The sequence below is a fragment of the Solenopsis invicta genome, chromosome 3 (assembly GCF_016802725.1).
Source record: "Solenopsis invicta isolate M01_SB chromosome 3, UNIL_Sinv_3.0, whole genome shotgun sequence".
Classification (NCBI taxonomy): domain Eukaryota; kingdom Metazoa; phylum Arthropoda; class Insecta; order Hymenoptera; family Formicidae; genus Solenopsis; species Solenopsis invicta.
The window spans coordinates 22,009,646-22,034,496 of NC_052666.1; the positions used below are offsets into that span (position 1 = coordinate 22,009,646).

A 24,851-nucleotide genomic window follows, 5' to 3' on the forward strand; every position below is an offset into this window, starting at 1 on the left:
GCAATTTCGATTTCGTTTGCCCTAGATGGCGTATCCCGGTTAAATGTTAAATTACTATTACGATAGTAAACAAAACAAGCAAGAGAATTGTATTTTACAATTTTTGCAAGAAATAGACTGTATTATTTATAGTTTAATTGTCTGATAAATGAGTTAAGTATTTTCTACAATTATGAATGGTGACAACCAACAAGTACAGTGATTAAAGTAACTTGTAATGTGGAGTATGATTTCTGGAGTAAGTTATTATTGATTATTTTTCTTTCTTACATTCTTTTGCTTTTTTTAATTGCATTTTATAGAACTTTCTGTATAATTTTTTTTTGTTTCTCTTTGAACATATGCTTTTTTCTTAACACTGAAAATGTAAGTTCCGATAATGGGATTGACAGATTTATTAACCTCAAAATATTGTTTTTAGATAAAAATATGAGAAGGGGATTATTTTTCGAGTAAATTTAAATTATTTTAATGCTAATTGGTATTTATTCAGATTGAAAGGATTATTTTTTAAAGATAACAATATGTTATCAAAGACTAAAAACAGCACGAGCAACAATAAGGTAGTTATTAATAATTATATTTATAGGATTTCTTACTTTGCATTATGAGAATTTTACGAAAACATGTTTAGTATACATTAATTTAGAGACAATTTCTTTAGGAATATAGCAGTGCATCTTCTTATACATCTACGTCATCAGATGAAGAGGTTGATGCAAGAGATTTAAAACCAATTCGAGATTATTTGTCTGATCGTAAAGAATTAGCTCAACAGCTTTTTAAATCTGTTAAATCAGAAAAGATTCGTCTTATGTTACCGCAGGCTCTTAAAGTGAGTTTAGGCATAAAATACTCAAGCCAGTAACAGTTGTATATATTTTTAAACACAAGTAATATATATCATTTTTTATTTATATAGCATATGGATTTAAGTGAACTCGAAGAATGGTGTGAGAGTGAATTAAATGGTATGTCTAAGGTTCGAATATTATCTATATTAAATGGCAAACCTATGTTGGAATCCTCAGACACAAATGAATCTTCTGACGATTCAGGTATAAATATTAGGAGTATTATAATATAAAATCTAAATTTTGTGAACAATCTACTCATTTATATCTTTTTATAGGACCTTCTTTAGAAATCATTTCTGATACTGAGGAATGGTTAACCGATGACGATACAGCTAAAAACGAAAATGGTGGGAAAAGAAAGTTAAAAAGAGATAAGACAAAAATTAAAGGAAAAACGCAAATTAATAAAAGAAATAATTCAAATAAATCTAATGTTAAAACAAAATGTATCATTAAAAGGGAAAATACAACTGATGATGTTAAAATTAAAAAAGAAGAAGATAAGGATAAAGGAAAAGAAGGAGATAGCTTGTTAGATTTATTAGAATTAGAAATGCGAGCTCGCGCAATAAGAGCTTTAATACGTAAGGAAGAAGATATAATTCCATCCATTAATCCATTGCAAACAAATGACAGTCAAACAATAGAAAATAGTATTGGAACATCTCAAGATGAAAAAGCGAAAGAGAATTGTCGCAAGCAATTAGAAAGAATTATTGGTTCTCAACAAAGTAATAAAAGCGAAGAGGAAGATGTTGTTTTAGTAATTCCTAAACCTGCTCCAGTTGTCGAGTTGTTGTCTAGTGACAGTGGTGGAGAAGAAACGCGTGTGAATCAAGAAAAAAATGAACATGCGTTGAGAACTGGAAAATCCGCGGGCAATTTAGATGGAAATTCTGTTAAAACTATTTCACAAGAGTTAAAGGAAAGAAAAGAAACTCAAGAAATGCATTGTAATATAACTAAAACACATCTAACTAACACAAGCGAAGCAATAATGCCTGAAAGAAATGTAGATATAAAGAACAATGTATTATCAATATCGATTTCTGCGGATAACGTTGCCGAAAGACGAAAAAAATCGAAGAAAAAGTCACGTGGGAAATCACAACTTGTTTCTACTGTCACAAACTCTTCAGAGTCAAAACAAAGTAATATTATTGAGATTACAAAGAAATCAAATAATAAAAATATTGAAGCTAAATTGAGGGTAAATCCTTCTGATGAAAACATAATTATTGTTGAAGAAGAAAATAAAACTGAACAGAAAATAGCAGAAGAAAATAAGGTCGAAGAAGAGAGATCGACAGATATAGATGATATTGATTTAGATGATTATTGCGAAGTTATGGAAATAGAGAATAGCGATGAAGATAAGAGTCAAGATAAAGTTATTGTTCTTTCTGAGCAAGAAAATAAGCAGTCTGCATCTGAAATTGCTCTGTCAAAGTCTAATTCAACAGAAACTTGGGCATCGCGTTATTATCAGACTGATGACGTCCAAAATGTAATAAAAGAATCGAAGATACAGTCTGAGATTCGGAAACGATTGAGGGAACGTCAAAGATTATCTAAGCTGAATAAATCGCCAAACTTAAATTCACCAGCGCAGCCATCAGCAACTGATACAACCTCATTTGAGAAAGCCCCAACAGGATCAGTGGAGGAATATTTGGCTTTAAAGCGCGCGTTGAATGCAAACGTTAGTAACATTAATGATACTGCTACGCAAGTACAATGTACTAGTGACATTAATAATACTATCAAAGAAATACAATCTACAAGTGACAATAATACTACTATGGAAGTGGAGTGTACAAGTGATATTCATAATATTACCATAGAAAATAACTCTACAGTTACTAATTCGAGTAATGATAGTAAAGCAAAAGAAATTTTAGTGCAAGATGAAAATATTTCTTCTCACCAAGAATGCACAGATGCTGATACAGAAAAAACTGTAATTTCTAAAGCCATTTCTGTTAGTAATCTATCAGAAATAGTTGCTGATACAAAAGATGATTTACCTAAAGATGAGATACCTAAAGATGAAACTTAACTAAATTCATTTAAATTTTGTTATTAATGTATGATAAATACAAGAATAAGTAAAAGGCTAATGAGAGTACCGTGCAGATATTTTTGTGCAAAGTGAATTGGATCGATTGCCAGATAATAAATTGTTATTATTATTAAAAATATTATTATGTATTTTTTGAAATTTATCTTACGCTGATGATGATTCCAAAGAGAGTTGAAACGTTTGAGCATTATCGGAATGAATAAAGGAATTTTTTGTTTGTGACTGACTAATTCACTTTAAGCAAAAATAGCCGCGCGGTACTCTTATTAGTCTTTTACTTATTTTTATTGTATTAAATCTTGAGAGTCTTTTACTAAATAGTTATCATAAATGTATTTTTGACAAGATATTTTTAAAAAATTACACGGACATACATTTAGGATTCATATTTAAGATATTTTAATATGTTTAAAAATTGGCATAATTCACATTTATATAAAATAATACATATAAATATTACACATACAAAATGAATTTGAGAATAATAGAATTTTCAGAAAAATGTTTGATTTATTGCTGTATAATATAATAAATATATATTGCTGTATAATATAATAAAAATCATGATTTAAAAGATATTTTGTAAAGTCGTTTTGCACAATAATGATTTACATCTATGTAAAAAGCGAAAGTTTAGATAATATTTTAAACTCATGTGTTATATGCTTTATAGTATAGGCTTTTTTCAAATGCTTATTTACCGAATAATTGTTTTAATTTATCAGATTTGCGAGATTATAATTCAAGAAAATATTTCAAGATATGACCTCATTACTATAATTTTGACAAATAAATTCACTTAATTGTTTTTCAGCGATTTTCCTGATATTAACTTCGACAACTTTAACAATTCTGTCTTGCCACATTCTTGTTATCCAAGTCAATACTTTGGATGTTAAATTAAGCGGATCTAAGCCAGTCATTTTTAAGTTGATTTTGCCAAGTTCTGTCACATTGACATATTTCAAATTCACGCTGCACGTTTTATCATAATCAATGATCAGTTTTGCTGCTATTGCTAATCCTTCGACAATTCCCATTACGTCGCCACAAACCGTTATTAAACCAACTTTAAGCTATATATTAAAACAAATTACTTTAGAAAAAGTTAAATATTTTTAAAACCGTTAACACAATATGTAATAATATTTGTAAATTATTAACACATCTATGAACTTTACCTTATAATAATTGTAATAAAATTTAACCGTGGAAAGTCCAAAGCCAGCTTGTATAACGTGTGTTTTCCCTATGTTGGACATAAATGCATCTTCCGTTCGCTTTAAAGTCGACAAATTTCTGTAAAATTAATTATCTTGCTGAAATGAGTAAAACATTTTACAAAATATACATTAGTTTTCTTAATTATATTATGAGATAATAGTGCTCACGCAAAGATTCCATGATTTGTTTCGAAGTGACATTTCATTCCAAGCCCCATATTGAATGTTTCCATTACATTAGGAATTTCAATTATGGATTTTCCATTCTGTTTAATATAGTTTATCACTTTTTTGAGAACAATATCCACGATCACATTCATGCTTAACTGCATATGAAAATTTAGATTACTACGAATGAATATAATTTACATTTAAGAAGGTTAATAAGATTACATCAACTTTTGGAATGTTGGGACGAATAATACGAGCTATGGTATGTCCATATTCTTCATATTTATTGATGTTTTGAAGTTGTTCTGCCTTTAATGTTCCTATTCTCTCACAAAGGCGTTCTTTGGCACAAGATTGAACGTAATAAATAATTGCTTCTTCTACAGCCCTTGGTAAATTAGCACTGAAAAGAAACATTTATATATTAACATTTGATAAAGAAAAATTTATTGTTAATAAAATTCGAAACAGTTAAAAAAATATGATTTCGTGAATAACTATTGATAATCTTTATAGAATTTAATTTTTATTGTATATTAGATTCATGCGAAAGCATTTCTATACACAAATTTATACTATATGTATTGATGAATAATTTGATCTTGTGAAATCATTTTTTTACATCACTTTGAATTTCACAATAAATTTTTCTTTTTTGACCTAATTTAAAAATCTTGCCCAAGGAAATAATATCTCAATATTTTTTTTTTTGTAATAGACTTTAATGGATTTTGCCTTACCTGCCTTTGATATTCGCCGGTAAAAATAAGTGACAGTCTTGGACTGCATAATCCTCCTTGCTTAGTTTCTGCAACGATAGAAAGCCGAGCATAATAATTATCGGACGGGTGAACTATAATTATCTTACAAAGCGAATAGTCGCGCTCAATTTTCTTCCGGTCGTTATTTAAACGATTATGGAGCGTTAAACTTACTTGGAGCGTACCGATTCCTAAAATGATACCACTAGCATTCCAAGAAAGTTTTTCATGTGATCGTTGGATCATATATTCTTGTGACATATTTCCTGAAAAATGTAATTCTTTGTAATTAATGTGAACTGGATATGTCAAATAAAAGCAGAGTAATAAATTGGAAGACGTGAAAATGGATATTGTAAATTAATTGTATAACTAATCATTTTAATCAGAAATTTACATATGTGTCAACAGAATTAATTTCTACTTTGTCATCAGCTTTCTATTGGAAGCTTCAATCTTTACCGTAATTAGGTAAATAACTGCTTATTAATATTCAGTAATATATTAACGTAATAATAGAGTTTATCTGACAGTATAATAATCGAAAAAGAGGTCATGTTTTAAATTTCTTCATAAAATAATTAACATTTGTAGAATTTGATATTGATTTGCGCAATTCTTGCTCTTTTTAATATTAAGATTGATTTCCAATGAATTAACAATTACCTTTGAATTCTATGACGGTTTCGTCGAAGACAACGTTTACTACCTTTATTTCGGGATAAGAGAAAATTCCAACGTGTTGGTTGTATCTGATTAATAATTCGGTGTCGTAAACAACATGTTCGTTTTCGGTTATTTGGACCGTGAAACTATCCGGCTGACTGCATACTGAGACACAAACATTAAGGCTGTAGTAACAATTTTTACAGTTATTCGTGTGGAACCGCTTATATTGACGTCATGTAAAAAGGAACTTTGAGAGATAGTACATATTAGACACGTCTAAGGTCGTTACGTATACATATAATCTTGATCGTTTGTCCTGACTCTGTGGTAACGTAAGGTAATTAGAACGGCCCTCACCTTCTAGCTATTTGTCACGTTACGAAAGGTGTGTTGAGCGGAAATTTTTTTTTATATTATTGCGTTTAAAACGAAATTGTCGTAATGTCGCAAACCTGTCACGGGAATTATGTCTTACAGATGTTTTTTTCTCGAACGGATGCAAATTATTTTTCCCTGTTTACACTAGGATTTGTATGTAAACATTTTTTCAAAATTCTAATTTTTCTGAATTTCTATATAAATGTTATAATCTTTTTTAGAAAATTTCTCAAACGTTTTATAAGAATTAGAGCTTTCCAGAAATACTAATCAATATTTGAAAAAATTGAAACTTTTTCAAGTCTGCATTTTTTTTAGAAACTTTCATGTGTGTGTGAATTTTAGTACCAAGATTTCTCATATTGTAGTTTTCAAAAAAAATTTAAAAAATCCGAAAAATTTGAAGTATTTTTTTTAGAAACCTTCATAAACTTAAAATGTGAAAAATTCTTTGAAATATTAGAGACATTATACGAGAAAAATTATCTTTAGGGTAACTATCAAATCTTAAGCAATTTCTTTTTTTTATTACTTATGATAATAAGCTGCTCTCTGTTTTATTACGAATAACTTCATGTTGCTCCATTTTTTTTCAACACAAAGAAGCGTTTACGAAAGAATATATTGCATAATGCCATTGTAAACACACTATGAGAGATTTTTATATGATTGCGTGAAAGGCAAGATCGAGAGAGAAAGAGAAAGAGAGAAAGAGATAGACAGAAAGACAGAGAGATATTATATTATAGATAAATATGTGATTTGCTGCGCTGAACCTTATGTTATGCGATTAACAAGATAGTGCGCTGTATCATATTGAAATTTGATAATGTAATTGTTTTACCTTCCTAGATCTTTAAAAGTAATTCCATTTTGAAAAAATTAGTTGCAAGCACAAATTCATCATAAGAACATATATTCTTTTAATTTGCGCGCGCCATAATTTCTGTCAAGTGCGCTTAAGAAGTGACACCTTTTAATTAAACCTCTTGAACAAGTTTAAGCGATCTTCCCCGTTGTTTCGCGACTCGGGAGGTTGCGGAAACGTACGTATTAATCTGCATATCATCGCGCGCATCGCGATGTAATTTTAAACCGCGCTATTCTCCCCAAGTGCAACATTACACGGCAAAGTGGCTAACGTTACGGGAAACCGAGTCGTGACGCCGCAATTTCCTTCACGTTTATATCCTAGGCAAGGAACAAAAAGCCTCACGGGAAAATCGTGCTCACGTGAGGCGGCCGGTAGAAGTAGTCCGCGCGAAAGTCGATGCACTTTTACGCTGCCTCTGTAGTGATGCATAAGCGATCGCCTGTACAGCGATCGAGGAAACGTACAGAGTCAGTTTTAATGCGTAATCGTGGTTACTGCACTGCGAACAGCGTACTGCACAGCGTATAATATTACGACACCATCGCGTGTGCGCACAGCCCTCCAGATCTTCCTTAGGATTTTAAAGCTTTTCCGCGATGATTAGGCAGAAAACGGAAAATTGACATAACAAAATGAGAAATATTATCAATATATTCTCTTATTTGCTCAGTGCTGTATTTTTTCCTTTGTCTTACAATTATTAAAAAAGATATGAGTTATCACATTCACATTTTTGCATTATAATAAGATTATTACTCAAGCGATTAAAAAGCTCAAAAGGGGAAAAAATTAAATTATCTAAATAGATAAATATTATTTTTTATTATTGATGAATTTTTGAATAATGTTAAAATAAGTTTAATTCTTTGTTCTGTAATACGCAATTTTATTAGACGTTCCTCTTCGAATGAAAGTTAAATTTATAGCTCGAGTAGACACTAGAGTCACCTTAACGATGAATTTAACCACATTTTTTGCAACACGTTTTATAAGAATTCTTAGAATCTACCTTCAGATATTACACAAGAGAAATTAAGGTAATAACTTCGTCGAATTATTCCAGCCTATTTATGCCGTGCAATATTACTTACCTATCACCTGCGACGGCTTTCCTGCGGATTGATACATTATTGTTACCAGCGCAATTAGGAAAAACCATGCGGATCGACTAGAACTTCCAGACAACGCGACCATTTTCTGCAGTTATTTAAGAGTAAATGATTAAGTTGAAAGAACATAAAGTTGTGGTTTGTGGTTAACCTCCGGTAGGAATTTGATATGGGTTATGGTATTTATGGTCTGTTCTTTTATTTGAGTACAATCTTAAGATATCATCCAATTACGGAGATATTAGTATAGATCAAGACAGTCTTAAAATAAGAACGGACTGCTGTTTAGCTTACACTGATCATTTAATCTCTTTATCTTTCTTTAGAATTGGACAAATTCTAAGAATTTGAAAAAGATAAAGTTGAAAAAAGAGTAAGTTAAACTAAGATTAAAATTAATTTGCGTTGGTAGAAATAGACATTAGATAAACGTATTAACAATAGGTATTATTTCCGTACCTTTGCTTGACATACTCAGTATAAACAATTCGAGAATCATAGAAAAAAAATTATTGTCAAATAGACAATAATATTCTCATTGTATAAGCAAGATTATAAAATCTTCTTGAAAGAATTTGATAATCTTAAACAGACGTAATTTGCTTACATAAAAAAAACTTGATTTTTTACATGAAAAGTTTTGTTTCTTTATGTAAGCAAGTTATGTTTGTTTAAGATTATCAAATTTTTTTAAGAAGATTTTATGTTCTTGTTTATATATAAAAATATGATTGTTGAGAGATTTGATACTAATTGTTTTTGTGTATTATGCGTTTGATATTAATATAGTACTTGTGCATATTTGGTGTAAACTAGATATATGAATGTCCGTCCTTAAGCAGACAAGAAAGAAACAATGCGTGTGTTAATATTTATTTACAAATTGAAAAAAGTAAATTAGAACATCTCCATAATTATGCCAAGTAATAGATTTGCTTTTTAAATCTCAATGAATATAAAAATGGTTTTGAAAGAGAAAAAAAAAGTAGATAGATAAGAGTATTTTACTTACAAGTTTACGAGATAATCCGTATCACACCAGACTTACTGTTTGAATGAAAAAATACATTGATTTTCCGTCATACTTATTTTAATAACGTTAAAGATATTTTGATTCTGATAATATTGACTTAAATTGATAAAAGTTTAAATATATAATGAATATAAAGATAAAAATTTGATCCGATTTTTCAAAACAAAATCAATGTGAGACATTACATGTTTTGATAAAAGTTTTTAAATAGGTATGGTAGATAACATACAAAACAGTAACAAATCTGTTTGTATGTGATAAATTAGGTGATTACCAGTTTCGTTGAAACACTCCAATTTGGGAGATTTAATTGCAAGTAAGAACTTTGGTAGGCTATGCAAAAATATCGTAGATTACCTTGAATTGCGAGCCAATTAGAACCATCCAATTATACCGATTTATTATAGCCCATACGCTCTTTTCGCTCTTTAGGGTTATTACCTCCGTATTTCGGATCGATAGCGTGGCAATTTACTTGGCTGCTTGGCTAACCTCGGATTTATTACCATTTCGCACGTACAAGAATTAATGTGCAATTTAGCCATGATCAATTACTTCTGATTATAATAATAGACTGAAATATCGGTAATTTTTATAGATAGTTATTACATTTATTGCAAAGAGTTAATTATATGAAAAAACATAACTATAAACAAAATTTAATACCTGCTTTTTTATTATTGAATTTTCAGAATAGAGATTCTATAAAAATACCATAAATAATTTCTTTATATTACAATGGAGGAGTATTTTACTTTAACTATATAAGGATATAAATGATGTTTAATACAATATAAATATTTAAATGAAAAGGCCACCTGTGGCAATATTCAAGACAAAAGAAATGTGTACCTGTGATTGAATTTCTGTAATGAAACACATACACACACACACACACACACACACAAATACACATGACGTCGGTGATTATTTAATTAAATGAATTTAATGAGAAGAAAAAATAATCCGGTTAACATTACTATGAAACGGTATTAATTAATTGCGTTTTTGCAAATTTTACTGCAAATTTTGTGGAACATGTGAATAGCAGAAGATAAAAGAAAATATAAATATAAATTTTGTAATCAGAGAACTAAACTTATAATGAATGAAATACGTAATATCTATTAATATAATATGATTAGTATTCTGTGCTAATTAAATTGCTATCGAAATAATTTTTTCATTGAAACATTATTATGGAAAGACAAGATACATATGTTTGATATTTTTGTTTTATTTCATCGATGTCTTGAAATTTCTTTTCTTGAGGTTGAACTTTGACTTTGGACCTTACTACGAAGACAGTTTTATTGATAAAACAGAAATTGTACATTGTTATAAAATCAATATTAACGTTATGTTGATCGTTTCTTTGTGCAAACAAATAAGATTATTGAAATACTGTATAGAAAAGAGTCTGAAGAAACGTTTCCTTTTTGCTTTAACATATTACGTTGAGTATATTTTTGTAATTCTATAAACAAATTTGACGTTATGGAAATATTATATATTAGATTATTATATATTAGATTATTATATATTAGATTCTCTTTTTAGATTCTCATAATGCATGCTAAACGATTATTTTTTTATTTGCAGTAATTTAATAATAAATTTTTCTTGAAAATTACTTATTAAAAGCTTTTTTGATATAAGATTTACACGCGTGTTAATGTTTGTGTTGCCAAATTACAATCATACATGGCAATATTGACGCGTCACACGATGCATTTTTCACGGAAGAATAAGAAATTATGATAGTCGCGAAAGTGTATAGAGCGCAACGACCATCGTTTTCTGCCTCACTCAGCCGCGTCGCTTCTCCGCCCACGAGATTTCTCTAATTGAGCGCGATAAGATCGCCCGTCTAGAATCTTATTAACGGCACGGTCGCGACGTAACGAACATTCGTAAAAAGGAACGGTCGGGGGTCGTACTCGCATAAAATCACAACGTAAAATCACGGTTCCGTACTGCATTTACATCATAAATGTGCATTGTGCCTCGGGTTACGCCTATTGCAATGGGAAACTACTTCACGTAATGTTATCTTCGACTATTTGGAATATCATCAACATCAACATCCTCGTTACTTTCCATTCTCGTGACCTTTCCAAATTCCGGAAATAGACATTCGTAACCGAAATGCTAGCATTAAATTATGGTTTCTCAAAACGCAACGTGAAAAGTGTATGTTGCATAATTTAGACGAAAAGTCAAGGTGTATGTATATGGTTTTACTTGAATGTCGCATTGAAAGAGCGCATTTGAAAGAAATGTAATTAAAGGATGATTAATCATAAAGTGCTTTTCTGGCTAAATTTTCAACCAGGTGCTACTTCAATTTTAGTATAGCTTTTATTAAAATTTTCATAGTTTAAAAAAATATTTAATAAGATTTTTTTATATACAATTGTCAATATCTAATTTTATGATAAAGCTCCTATTCTATTAATTATTTCACAGTTAATAGGAATTAAATCATTTTAGTCAATCGTATCTTTAAGATTATAAATTTTTTCAATAAGATTTTATATTCTTGATTATACATACATGAAACAATGAATTGTTGATTTGATACTAATTTTTTTCCTGTGATTGACATAATTATATACACTACTTTTACTATATTTCTTCTTATTTGCTCGGTTAATTAATCTCATCCTACTCGCAAGTTTGCTAAATAAAATAGTGTTAATTTAGTTATTTCAACAGCTTGTAATCTATAAGCTAGAAAAAGATCTAAAAGAAATTCTTAAAAGTATAGAAAAAAGTTTTTAATTGTATAGGCAAATTTTTATCCAGAATAGTATTAACGTCAGAAAAGTGTAGCACTCTAGGGTTAATAATGTTGAGCATTCAGTGTAAGAAGTTAAAGGTGTTATGTTTTAGATGCTTTTTATATTTGGAGGACGATAAAAAAAAAATAATGCAACAATTCGATAACGATACATTTTAATTGTGTGCGTTAGGAAACTCTTTATGACTATTGCCGCCTTCATTATCTCCGAGAAGGAGCAATTGTATGCTTTTCTTGAATGGTCCGCTGCTTGAAAAGAATTGCGTCACAATTAAACGAAACGACGTAGTCACCATGCATCTACATATGCTTGTTATATAATTCTGCATCAGCTATACCGAATGTTTATAAACGTAACATGTGCATCCTAGTTTATTCTTACATGCGTGTTTTATATGACTGATTGAAGAAATCTCTCTTTCCTTTTACGCGCGAACTTCCTAGGCTATTAACTATGATTACCTGGCACGCATCGTGTTAGATAACCCAGGATTTGCTCATCGGCCGACCGCGTGTCTCGATTAGTGTGTAATACTTCTGCACATTCGCAAGAAGATAAATTTAGTCGAGGCTTCACTTGGACGTTTGCCAGTCTCATAGAATGTTTGTCAGTCTTCACGTTTGTTTAATCGGTTACGTAGGCGATATTGAACGTATTGTCGTTTCATGATCAATCGATTTTCGTGACCGTAACGATTCTAATAAAGTATAGTTTGCCTACAACGTTCGTTGCGGCACCTAAACAAAGGTATATCGTCGTCGCTCCCTATAATTTCGCCAAATTGCATCGGGTGTGCGGACGAAGCATTTCTCGATGTATACGTAACGAGCAAACGTGACGGTCTCCCTCGTCCCAGGAGCCAGTTTTCTTGGATTTTAAGATCGCTCGTGCGCTCGCGCCACTCGCTTTTAGTTTCTAGCCTACTATGCGCGGCGGAAGCGGACTCAGCACGCGGAAATGAGTCCAGGGCGTGGTGAAACGGCGGCGCTATCCGATCATACGATATCGGGACGACGAGGAAAGTAAGGCGCTGGGGAAAAGGAGGAGAGTCGCGATGACGATATCGACGACGTTGAATATCTCTCGTGTCTCTCGAGCTAGCTCAGTTTACACGGTGTAATCACGTATTAACGAGGTATATATTATCGTCGAAACGAATTACACGCGCCGCCGCAGGGTAGTCGTGCATAATGGTACATAAGATGCACGTAGGTGGAGGAACTTGTATAGTCGAGGCACAGATCTATAACCGTGGGAGGCAATTAGGACTGCGTTCTATTACCGCAGAGTTATCCTAGCTATATGCGTGAGGTGGACATAACGTGCGGGAAAGTTTGGAGATGATACAAACCTGGAAACGAAAGCGAACATAACGATAACATTATTCGCAACTAGCAACTTTTGCGGGGAAAAAATGCGAGGAAGTCTATTAATTCTAACGATACTGATTTACGTTCAAAGTAATATAGTTATTTCTCATATAGAACTGTCTAATTAGATTAGCTGTCGGATCATTAAGTTGAGAAATGCACAACGTCAAGCCGGTAAATCGTCTTGCTTGCAACGCAGGCGATTTATCGTTGTTTGTATGTAATTTATGCGAATTTCTCAGATACCTCGGGAGCATGAACACGTTCACGATCAATCGATGAAATAGGATATTAAATGCAATTAAATAAAATGGCAGGCTTAGTATGTTACAACTGATAGGTTACTTCTGATGCGTATATTGAAAGCATTTATTTAACTACTTCCATATCCAATTTACATAAGAAATAGTTGCGTGATAGAATTAAAAATAAAAAAAAATCACGTATTCGGAACACGTTACGCATAATTAGAGCAATCTCGTATGTAAAAGCAACTATCTAATACGCCGACATATTTGTCCATAAATTTTGATAATATCAGACAGATGTCGTAAACGCGTTTTGCGCGTAAACAGTATTTTGAAATCGCACAACTGTTTGGCAACAGCCCTTTCCGATCTTTTTTTTACACTTCCCACCGCGTCTCAGGAATGATCGTCGAACGTATCGGTGCAGCCCTGAAAAATCAAATGACGCAGTTGGCGGCTTAACGACTTGGTTGCGCCGCGCTGCACTGGGCCGATTCCTTGTGGCGCAAGACGCGCATACGTCGCGCACGATAGCGCGTGATGCGTGTGTCGAAAGTATCTACAAGATTAATTCACTCAAGGAGAGAGGCGAGAGGATATTCGCGGATATTTATCGCGATTTTCGCACACTCTGACATTTAAGTCTTACGCTTTCCCCTTCCGTCGGCCGTTTACTTTAACGATCCCTACGAGTGACGCTTTTTCTATGCGGTACATATATGCCGCTTATGGTGAAACAGGTGTACCTCTCTTGGCGCAACTCGCGTAATATCAAGGAGTGAAAGTTTCCCCGCAATTCTTCATAATCGCATAACGTGTCCGGCTAATACTCTCGGCCGCTTCCTCTCCAATCCTCCCAACATCATTCGAGTGTTTCGTAATCAGTTGTTACATAAAAAAAATATTTTATTCATTTTTACATTTACGAGGTGTATAATACAATTCGAGGATAGGATCACGAAGAATACAAAATTTGCATATCGTATTGACTTCTAATAAAAACAATGTGGCAGCTTCTGCCGGTCTGCTTCTCGATCCTTCGACGATCGATCCTTCGAATAGATCTCCTGGTCTCCTGGGCCGCGAGCCGTCAAACAAAAAGGGAAGACGATGAAGTCTTCGCTTCTTCTCGCGCTAATTTTCTCAATGGTGTCCATATCCGCCGAAATCACCGCCAAAGTCGTGGCCGCCAAATCCACCAAAGTCACCGCCGCCGAAACCGCCATGTTCGTCGTGACCCTTAACGACCACGGGATATGGCTCTTTGACGACTACAGGTACCTTAACCGGGTAGGGCACTGGTTTCGATACTTCGACCGGGACCTTGACTGGTACCTTGACTGGATAGGGTACCTTGACGGGCACCTTGACTGGTACCTTGACCGGGTAGGGCACTGGCTTGTCCACCGGATAGGGCACGTGCTTCACGACTTCTACTGGATAAGGTTGTGGTACGTGGACCGGATAAGGGCGGTCGACAGGTACTTTGACCGGCACCTTCACCGTGTAGGGCACGTGCTTCGTGACCTCCACCGGGTACGGGTGTGGTACCGGCACGTGCTTCGTGACCGTCACGGCTTTGATGTGATCAGTAGAGATTATTTCATGACCACCCCCCAGATTGCCCCCGAGTCCACCACCTAAACCATGGCCGTCGAAACCGCCCCCGAAATCACCCAGGCTCAGCTCCAATCCGCGTTTTGTCTTCTTTTCCTTGGGCTTCTTTGCCTCCTCGGCTACGACCGATAATACTAGGCCGCACAGGAGTATCACCTGTCAGAAACGAGGAAACGAATAAGTGTCTTTGATTTTATAAATTGTTTGATGTGATTTATGAAGCATCTGTGAGGTAGGTTTTTTATTACAATATATTTTGATGATTTTTTGCGAGAATATCGAAAAATATTAACACTTTTAATTCGTAATATTTTTTTAGTGAAAATATTTTGGCACTAAAAGCACTCATTGTATTTTTAAAAATTGCAAGCTTTAAAAAAATATTTTTAAAGAAAAATTCTAAAAAAAAATTCTAAAATAAAAAATCACAATGAAAATAAATTTGGAGCATATTTATACTGCATAATTTTATTTAAATTTTTGGTAATATGAGTTACGTTTTGACAATGGTTTCAAAAGGTATCCAAAGAAATCTTTAACGATTTCGAGCTTGATATACAACATAAAAATCCGCAAGTCAAAATTTGCCTTTACTGCTATTCATCTTTATCAGGAAATAGATCGTCGCTTGGAATTGAGATTACGTCTAAAACGCGTTGCAGACTCGGCTAAATGCGGATCGTACTTTTACAAGCGATTCGAGCGGCTATCTTATTGGAGCTACTCACTTTCAGCTTGTCGGTGCTGTTCATGTTGGTCGGCAGTGAGCACACTGGTACCGCCATGGTCTACCCTCGCTTTTATAGGGGACGCAACGGCGTGTCCGCTGGGTAACTCGAGCGTACCGATGAAATTGTCGGCGGGTAGGAAGTTAACAGGAGGAAAGGAAGACAACGCGCCATCGTAGACGACGCTTTTCTTCGTCTCCCTTTGTCTTTACGTTTATTTTCTCTTTGTTTTTCTTTTCTCTGACCGTCTCGTCGCGTTTTCGAGTTCGTTTAATTCGCGATAGAAAAGCGTTTCTGCAATAAAAGTTGAAAAAAGATCCTTACTATTCGATACTCTTGCGTGAACTTTTTTTGCAAACTTTGCTGGACGATGAAAATACATATGGATAAATGAAGGTATATAAGTATAAATCACCCACAGATGATTAAGATTTTTTGATTATTATTGAATTTATATTTTTATTTTAATTGTCATACTTTATTTATTTTGATCAAATTTGAAATATAACAAAATCAAATTTATATTTTAATGTATATGATATGTTACATTTTTTTAACACAACTTTATAATATGTGCTTGATACACAAAAGATTTTTAGCTATTTTTTATATTCCTAATAAGAAAAAAATTGTGTAATTTTAAATAATTTAATCCGTAGCTGAGTTCACAAATTTTATCAATACGTTTTTTATGATTATAAAAATTTTAATTACAAACAGACCGACATATTAAAATAAATTACAGTGATAAACAATGTTAAACATCGATCTTTAATGTGATTTGATCGATGTTTCTCTGTGTTCTGTGGTTTCAAAAGTTTCATAAATATTAAAAGCTAAATTAATTCGAAAAGAGAGAATTGAAACTTTTCAATATTACGAAAGTCTTCTTTACTTATTTGTTTTTTCTCTCCATCGTACGGATATATGAATGCGTTGAAACATTTGCATTCAGTTTCGACTTTTTCGAATTTAATACACTTGTCTCATTTCCATAGTCATAGCATGTTCAACGTATTATCTCCTTTCTACAGTTTCGTGTGTCGCGACATTTGTTGCCAAGAAGATAGTCGTTGTCACCAGCCGTGAAATTAAAGAGAGTGATTCGAAGATGTTGGCCGCTTTAATAAGAAGTTGTAGGGAAACTCGTTAACGCAACCGGATAAAATTCTTGCATACCGGAAATGGTTTTCGCCGCGAAAACCCGGTTTCGTTCAGTGTATAATGGCGGCACGATTTTTGGTTTATCACACGTGGCTCCCATGGGCGTAGTTAATCTCGGAATGACTTTGTACCTCGATCTCGGTTCGAAGGGTATTAGAATACTCGCGTATCCATGGTTTATCAGGGTTATCGGTACGAATAAATTTCCATACATCTGAATTTGGATTTCCATATTTGAATCCGAAAATATTGATTTGACTTCTAGTCGGATAGGAGCGTGTTTCGAGAGGCCGAGCGTTTCTCTCTCTCTTGATTGACCGTCGATCGAACCGCAGCGAAAATCGAGGGGGCGATGTACGCGATAGTTTCCACTTGACCCAAACCCGAGAATTAAATCGTTTTCGATGAATTTATAGTAATTCACTGGAGACCACAATTTGCTCCTGTTGCTGTTTTTTGGCACGAAATCCGACAATCAATTTCAAGTACGGCGGAAACATTTTAGCTTTCTTCTTATTCGAAAGTTTTCTCGTAGAAGACTGTTTCTCGGTCGCAACTTATCGAAAATTATTTCGTTCATATTTGCTGCAAAATTTGCACTCGAAAGATTCGCACTCTGGAAGATGTTTATTGTACGTCAAGCACTGAGTAATAACAGAAAAATCTGTGTCATAGAATATACTGGTGAGCGTTAATTAGCCGAAACATCGCTTCTGGCTAATCGACAATTGTGCGAGCGTGCGTGACGGCTATAGCCATTAATTTCTGAGACCGCAAGTCTAATTCATTAAATTTAAAACTAATAACAGGCGTTGATGCCGAAATGGTTAATTTTCCGCGGTCATTTCTATTCTAAACCGGCCATTCGCTGTATATGTTTTTATCGAGTAGCAGCGACAGACCCGTTGACTGATAAAATCGATCTAAAATTACCGATTGCGCTGTGAACTTATTTCAATGTATTTGCATGTTTGCATAACGTATACAATAATGCTATTTATTTAGATTATTCATAATAATTAATTAATCGACGTTATATACAAACCGATTGCATTAAGTAATTATATTATTAATGTTATTAGCATGATATAAAATATTAGGAAGTGACATGTAGATTCGATATGTCAATATTGAATAATATTCGATTGAAATGAGCTTATTACGAAACTTTTACGCGAACGTTTCGCAGACGTTTTTGTTCGTCGCGATGCTTAATATGCCCACGTAACGCTTTAGTTAGTTCTTTCCCAGGTTAAACTTCTCTCTGTACACTTATTGTGTCATAAGTGGCTTTACGCAAAATGTTATTACGTTCTGAATTACATATACTAGCTGCGCGATTTTAATTACGAATTATTTGCTTCGAAAGTCTTCCTGCAGCAAGAATAACGTTAGGAAACTGTTGAGCCTACCTTCGCGCGTTTTATGAATACCAGATTAAATCTATCGTGGTGAAAACTTTAGTTTGTTTTTTTTCCTTTTCTTTACTGTTCGAACGATTGTACTAACATTACGTATACGGAACTTTGCGAAGTAAGCTGGTCGATTATATTTGCCGGATATAATGCAAACGACACGTGCTCGTATTGAAGGTAGCGATCCAAGCGATCGTGCACTTTCTACCAATCACCCGATATTTATGAAGTTGCAATTACATAAATTTTGACATACTTCCTCTCCACAAATCCCGTGTAGGAAGCTCTTTCACAAAACCTCGAAAACCGCTATTGATCTCATGCTTGACGCAAACTCCAAACTCTTGTGCGCCATATGCGAATTAATCTTTCGCATGTGAGCACCTGCGTCTAATGTCAACTTAAACATCTGTATATAGTGTACCTTTCTCTTGCCAAAGTTCATTAAAATCGTAGAGTCGACGTCATTAATTTAATCAACGTGATATTTTTCCAAGAGGTAGTCTCGTTTGCGTAAATTGATTTTGCGGGAAGCCATCTCCGAGGCTATCTTTGAGAAGCCGTGACGCGAACTTTCAATTGGCGACCCTTATTTTCGCAGAAATTTTTTTTCCTCGAAGTTCGAGTTGCCTGAACTTTAGACCGCAGAGAGGGTGGCAACGGTGGCGTATAAATGCGTCCCTAAGTGCACCAGTGGATTCTCGCGCGTTACGAGACGACGACAGTGCGGGCGGACGTCGCGTCGTCGGCAACGGGATTTTCGCGTAGTCTGCATTTCTGCTTCACCGACCGCAAGCGTAACCTTATGCAATAATGGGAAAGGCTTTGGAGTCGGCTAGACCGCGGCTCTCATGAATATATGGATAGATGTTCCCGCTCAAGGTGTTTATCAAGCCGTTTTCTAGTTACGTCCTTCCCATTCTCGCGACACCCATCGCCCATCGAACACAAACATAATTTGCGCCTGAAGAGAGACGAAAGGGAATTTTAGTTTTCTGAACGGTCTTGAGATATTGGTTCTTTCTAAGTTATCTCAGCCTCACGTGTCTCACGGCGATTGTAGGTTTATGAATTTTTATTTTTGCTTACATTTGATTTATTTTTGAATTTTTTCCACTGTTACGATAACACGATTAGTATGTGAGCGTATATACTTTACGCATGGTTAATTTTATGAATATTTACGAATCTTTAAATATTGCAAATATTTGCATTTATTTTTTAATTATTGACCTACGCACGAAAACAGAAGTGTTTACGCATTATTCTTAGAAATAAGGTAAGACGCAATTCAATCATTAAAATACAAGCTGGCCATTTAAAAAGAACGCGGGTAACAGCGGCAAAAACTGCTTGCGTAAGCTATGGACGCTTATAAATGAAATTATAAGTAGGCTAGCCTAAAAAGATAGTACAGAATATAAAATGCTTTATTGGGCTACCAAAGAAACGGTTGAATAAGAAACCGATATTCGACTCTCTCTTTTACTTCGTTTTTTTTTATTTGTATTTAACAAACTAGAGCATGCGGTGCAAATTGCGCATTGAAGACATTATAGTATAGTCTCAAATTTTTTTTATAATTGTTTTATTAATGGCAGTTTAAAAAAATTAAATTAATGATACAAGTAAGAAAAGTATAATAGTAGATATATTAAAAAATGGATTATGATTTATATATATATATATATATAATAATTAATTAAAGAGAAGTGAAGATTATTATATCATATCGCGTCATGGATATAGTTATTCAATTATCACGTGCGTTTCAGTCGAGAGAGTTCATTATATTGAATAAAAATTCAACTCGGTTACATTCATAATGCCTATTGTCAATTCGTGAACCTATCTTCATTAAATGAAATCTGTAATGACCGATGCATTAAATAATTGATACTACTGTTTACTGAATAATGCAAATAATCGCAGTGTATTGAAACTTTGCGATGGCCTGTGCGAAATGTAAATATTTATTTGATACGAATGTCGCTCATTACATTTGGCATATTATATGGTCAGTATATTAAACGAAACGCCATAATTTACGTATTTCTTACGCTGGTAATCGTTTTCATATAAAATATCATCTATAAGTGAGACCTTTTACAAAGATGTCATCAGAACATGTTTACCTAGAAATACATCGGTTCACCTGCAGTTGCCAATAAAATGTCACTTGAGAATGATACAAGTAAAAGTTTAATGCCAGAGTATCGATTATGAAAGTGGTTTTAATAAAAAGTTACTGCGTCAATGACTTAAAGCTGTGGCATATGTCTTTATAAGATCTGATAACTGTAAATTAAAATCGAAGCATATAGTTAATATAGTATCAGAAAAATGGGAAAAACATTGCCTTCATTTCGACATCTGGTGATTCAGGCGTTACGGTATTAACGACGCGGTTGATTGCAAGTTTAGACCTTCGATTCTTCTAAAATTATTGTTAAAATGTAAAAATTGTGGCGAAAGTGATTAAAAAGACAACGGTAGCGCGTCGATTGTGCTACAATGTGTGTCGAAACACATTTTTACGTAGTCTCTTCCACGATCATCGATGTGTGTTATTGTTAGGCGTCGTAATTTTTTAGCAACTTCCTTCGTGTATTGCGAATTTATTTTTAATTAAATGATCATAAAGCATGATGCCGGGTGATACGTGTGTATGTCACACGGAGAAAGTCTAATCGTAGCACCGTTTTTTTGTGTGCCTCGTTTCACGCTAGGGACTTTGTTACGCTTATGAATTCTCTTAGATTTACGGCGCGAGCCGTCGAAATTCCACGTAAAAGTCGGTTAGGTTCGTAGATTAATTGAGGAAGATTTCGATTTCTGCACGCGAACGTAAGTTTCCGTTCCTTGAAGTGGTATAACGCGATTTAATTTTCGCGAGAATTATGCGATACCGAAAAGTTTCTTCCCAGTCGCTGCAGTTAATTGCCCGGTGAATAGAGTGTATCGATAGGAGTCTCTCGAGTCTAGACGGCACTCTATGAAAGTGCCAATAAAGTGTTTCTCGAAGGTGTGCGTACGTGCGAACGATCGCCGAGATCATAGAAATAAATTAAAATTGTAGTCGATTGCTGTCAGATTAATTCGAACGTCTTTCATTATATATTACCATCCATTTATGTCTCCGGCGAAAGCATGGACATTGAAACTTGTTATGTCTATCACAACTTCCTTAAGACTTTCGCAATAATTATAAATATTATGGCAAGCATGAATTTTAAATAATTCTTTGAAATTACATTTTATCTCTTTTATGAGTTGCAATTAGTAAGCGTACGCCAACTTATGTATTACTTATTGCCTCGCTTGTACGTTATTGAATTTTTTAATTGTTTCTATGGGAAATAGCGATGCATTACGTAACGTGCTAAGAGCTACGATTGCCGTTATGTCCGATTAAATTTACGCGAGGTGCGAGCAAAAAAAAGAACAAGTCCGGCACGCCCGTTTCTGATGTCGAGGTGAAAGAAAGAAAGAAAGAAAGTGCGGATTAGGACGACGCTGAAATGCGAAAGAGTCGGATCAATTCCGGACTCTTGAATTGCGGACTCTTCCTTGGTGAGGGGATAGCGATTGGAGTAGCTAGTTGGAACGACGGGGCGGTGACGTTACGCGGCCCGTATCCGGGCATCCGGCAGTAATCAACCTCACCGGGCTGTAGCCCGTGGGAAAACGGCTTAATGCTGAATGGTTTTGTGCGGGATAGCGGCACAATCGGTCCACCTTAAAGCCGCCGTTCCGGAGTTGGACGAGCGATTTTCCGGGGAGTGGGCCTGCGAGCAGTGCGAGCACGGCGAAAGTGCTGGTATATATGCCGCTGATTGGAACGATGCAACTTCAGTGTGCACTCCCGAAGGCTACCATGAGCACTTCGCAGGTGAGCTTGCGCTGCTGACACAGCGGCGCGTACATAGGGCTCTGACAAGGGTACCTTTAAGGTCTCTCGCGTGGCAAAGGATTATGCACGGAATTATGCGCGATGTATGACGAACGCGTCGGGATTTAGTATTGGCGGCATGAGATCATGGTGTTACGTTTCTCACACCGTTATATACAGTGTTAAAATCGTATAAATTATGGTGTATTAATTTCTTTGTTTTTTTTTACACGAGTGAAACTTGAATAAATTTACATAGAGTACAATTATTTTTTATACTAATTATTTGTATTTTACAAAGTTTGTCAATGTTTGATGTTTATAACAGTCTATCACTTAATTTTATGATACGTCACGTCTTTCGAGATACCTTTCGTCGTTTGCATTTCCTATTGTTAAATCGTCTGTAGCATAGTATGCACAAAATTTTTGTTAATTCCAACGAGACCTTTAAAGCATCCCAAGTTAGCCAAGCTAATCTGAACCTTGACCATGGAGGACCGCAATTAACACACGTTTATTCGTAGATCCTCGTGCTCCTCGCCCTTGTGGCGACGGTGGCTCTGGCCACCGAGACCAAGAAGTCCGACAGCAAAGGGGCCGTCGGCTCAAAGGATGCCAAGAGCAAGCGCGGACTGGAACTGAGTCTGGGTCATGACGGTGGCTTTGGTGGTGGCGGTGGTTTCGGTGGGCACGATTTCGGTGGCTTCGGCGGTGGTGATTTCGGCGGAGGATTCGGCGGCGGTCTTGGTGGAGGCGGCGGCGGCGGCGGCGGCGGCGGTGGCGACGGTGGACGCATCTCCGGCATCACGATTCACCGTGAAGTCTCGGTACCAGTTCCGGTGCCCTATACCGTCGAGAAAAATGTACCGGTACCTGTACATGTACCAGTGAAAGTTCCAGTGGACAATCCGATACCGTATCACGTACCAAAGCCTTACCCGGTTCCGGTAGAGAAAACCGTAGGAGTTCCCGTTGAGAAACCGGTTCCAGTACCCTACAAGGTGCCCTACAAGGTGCCCGTGAAGGTGCCTGTTCCCTATAGCGTACCTGTTAAAGTACCTTACCCCGTGACCAAGGAGGTGCCCTATCCAGTCAAGGTTCCGGTCATCGTTAAGGAATCATACCCGGTCCTGGTACATGAACACGGAGGCGGCTTCGGCGGTGGCGGCCTCGGAGGCGGATTCGGAGGCGGCCATGAAATCAGCTTCGGCCTGCACCATTGACAATAGTCTGATGACAATCGATATTAATGATATTTTTGTATATAATGATTATGTTTCTTTTTTTACATTGTGCTGTCTTAGCAGAATAAACATTAAATTATTAACTCGACGTTTTGTATAAACCAGCGTTACTTCATCCTTTACATCTGTTATTTTACGGGCGTATTTGCTTAAAGTTGAGCTTTATTCTACGGCAAGTGAAAATAATTTCTTATTAATGTATCATGTTTATTTTTTACTGTTCGCTTCTTTCTAGGGCTTTAACTGTATTACGCAATTGTAGCGACAAAAAATAAGCCATCAATTTAAACGTCTATGAAACCGGCTTGTTGAATTTTGTTACGTAATGCACTCGCAAAGATATTGCAAGTTATCATAACTACAACGCTATAAATCGATTCTTAGCCACTTCCTGTGAAACTAGGCGGAACATGTTACATTGTGGTTACTAGGTGACATGTGAAAGTATCTCTACAGTCATTATGATTGTTACGATCCCACACACAAGTTAGATGTTCTATGAAGCTTGTTATCTAGTTAAGGATTATATAGTAAAGTGTCGCAGAATTCTTATGAAATGATATTTGTTATTTTTTTATAAACTCACTTAATTGTGAGAGTATAAGAAGTAGGAATATATTTAAAAACGATTGATAGATCTTGAAGTCCTTTTAATTTCGTCGAGATATTTTCGCATAAATTGTCGTTTTATATTAAAAGTATCCAATTATATTTGTAAAAATATAAATTTTTATTTTAATTATATTAAAATAGAATTTGCGAAAATTATAAGTAATTATAATATAAAATTCATGTTCAACGTTAAACGTATGATTACATAATGCAAACATTATATTGTAAGCTAAAGTAAAAGATGTACGTCTAGCATACCGGTCAGGTTTCTTTACCCGACGTACAAGGTAGATCATTCCACAGTCAAGGTTGCTAGAAGAAATAATATCGAATATTTGCCTCGGGCAATTCATATTCGAGCGTATATAGGAACGCGCGTATAGAGATTGCACGGTTTCTCTCGGTAAGAGGAAGCCAGTTATGCGAACGGAAAGAGAGCGCGATTTCCGTAATCTCACTTCCTTGATGGTAACATTTCAACGGCCAACTACTGGAGGCCATCAGCGTTACGTAAATAGATCGATCGATCTTACGTAACTATTATGAAAAGAAAGTAAGCACCTTTACCATTAGCGAAATCTGTAATGACGATTGAA

General features: G+C 34.8%; 5 protein-coding genes across 10 annotated transcripts in view; 3 read left to right on the forward strand and 2 right to left on the reverse strand.

Moving 5' to 3' along the window:
• LOC105196718 overlaps positions 1-24,851 on the forward strand; it is a 367,858-nt gene that overhangs the window by 4,965 nt on the left and 338,042 nt on the right. The gene's annotated exons all lie outside the window — the stretch shown is intronic.
• On the forward strand, positions 29-3,450 carry LOC105196702 (calponin homology domain-containing protein DDB_G0272472). Its single transcript, XM_011162755.3, has 5 exons — positions 29-238; positions 422-563; positions 665-835; positions 923-1,058; positions 1,133-3,450. Exons 2-5 carry the CDS (start codon positions 525-527, stop codon positions 2,914-2,916), a joined length of 2,130 nt encoding a protein of 709 aa, XP_011161057.2. The 5' UTR covers positions 29-238; positions 422-524; the 3' UTR covers positions 2,917-3,450.
• Positions 3,438-8,419, reverse strand: LOC105196701. Of its 3 annotated transcripts, none has more exons than XM_011162754.3 (8): positions 8,108-8,408; positions 5,762-5,926; positions 5,270-5,361; positions 5,075-5,142; positions 4,557-4,737; positions 4,332-4,489; positions 4,122-4,239; positions 3,438-4,016 (listed from the first exon to the last, which is right to left on the reverse strand). In XM_011162754.3, exons 1-8 carry the CDS (start codon positions 8,208-8,210, stop codon positions 3,696-3,698), a joined length of 1,206 nt encoding a protein of 401 aa, XP_011161056.3. In that variant the 5' UTR covers positions 8,211-8,408; the 3' UTR covers positions 3,438-3,695. The 3 variants fall into 3 exon arrangements, 2 of the variants coding, with proteins under 2 accessions (XP_011161056.3, XP_039303606.1); XR_005574440.1 differs by having other exon boundaries at positions 3,884-4,016; positions 4,122-4,259; positions 8,108-8,419; XM_039447672.1 differs by lacking the exon at positions 3,438-4,016 and having other exon boundaries at positions 4,090-4,259; positions 8,108-8,419.
• On the reverse strand, positions 14,469-16,039 carry LOC105196700. Its single transcript, XM_011162752.3, has 2 exons — positions 15,926-16,039; positions 14,469-15,353 (listed from the first exon to the last, which is right to left on the reverse strand). The coding sequence occupies exons 1-2, from the start codon at positions 15,980-15,982 to the stop codon at positions 14,724-14,726; spliced, it is 687 nt and encodes a 228-aa protein (XP_011161054.2). The 5' UTR covers positions 15,983-16,039; the 3' UTR covers positions 14,469-14,723.
• On the forward strand, positions 22,292-23,731 carry LOC105196699 (probable H/ACA ribonucleoprotein complex subunit 1). The gene is made up of 2 exons (XM_011162751.3): positions 22,292-22,396; positions 22,924-23,731. The coding sequence occupies exons 1-2, from the start codon at positions 22,331-22,333 to the stop codon at positions 23,620-23,622; spliced, it is 765 nt and encodes a 254-aa protein (XP_011161053.1). The 5' UTR covers positions 22,292-22,330; the 3' UTR covers positions 23,623-23,731.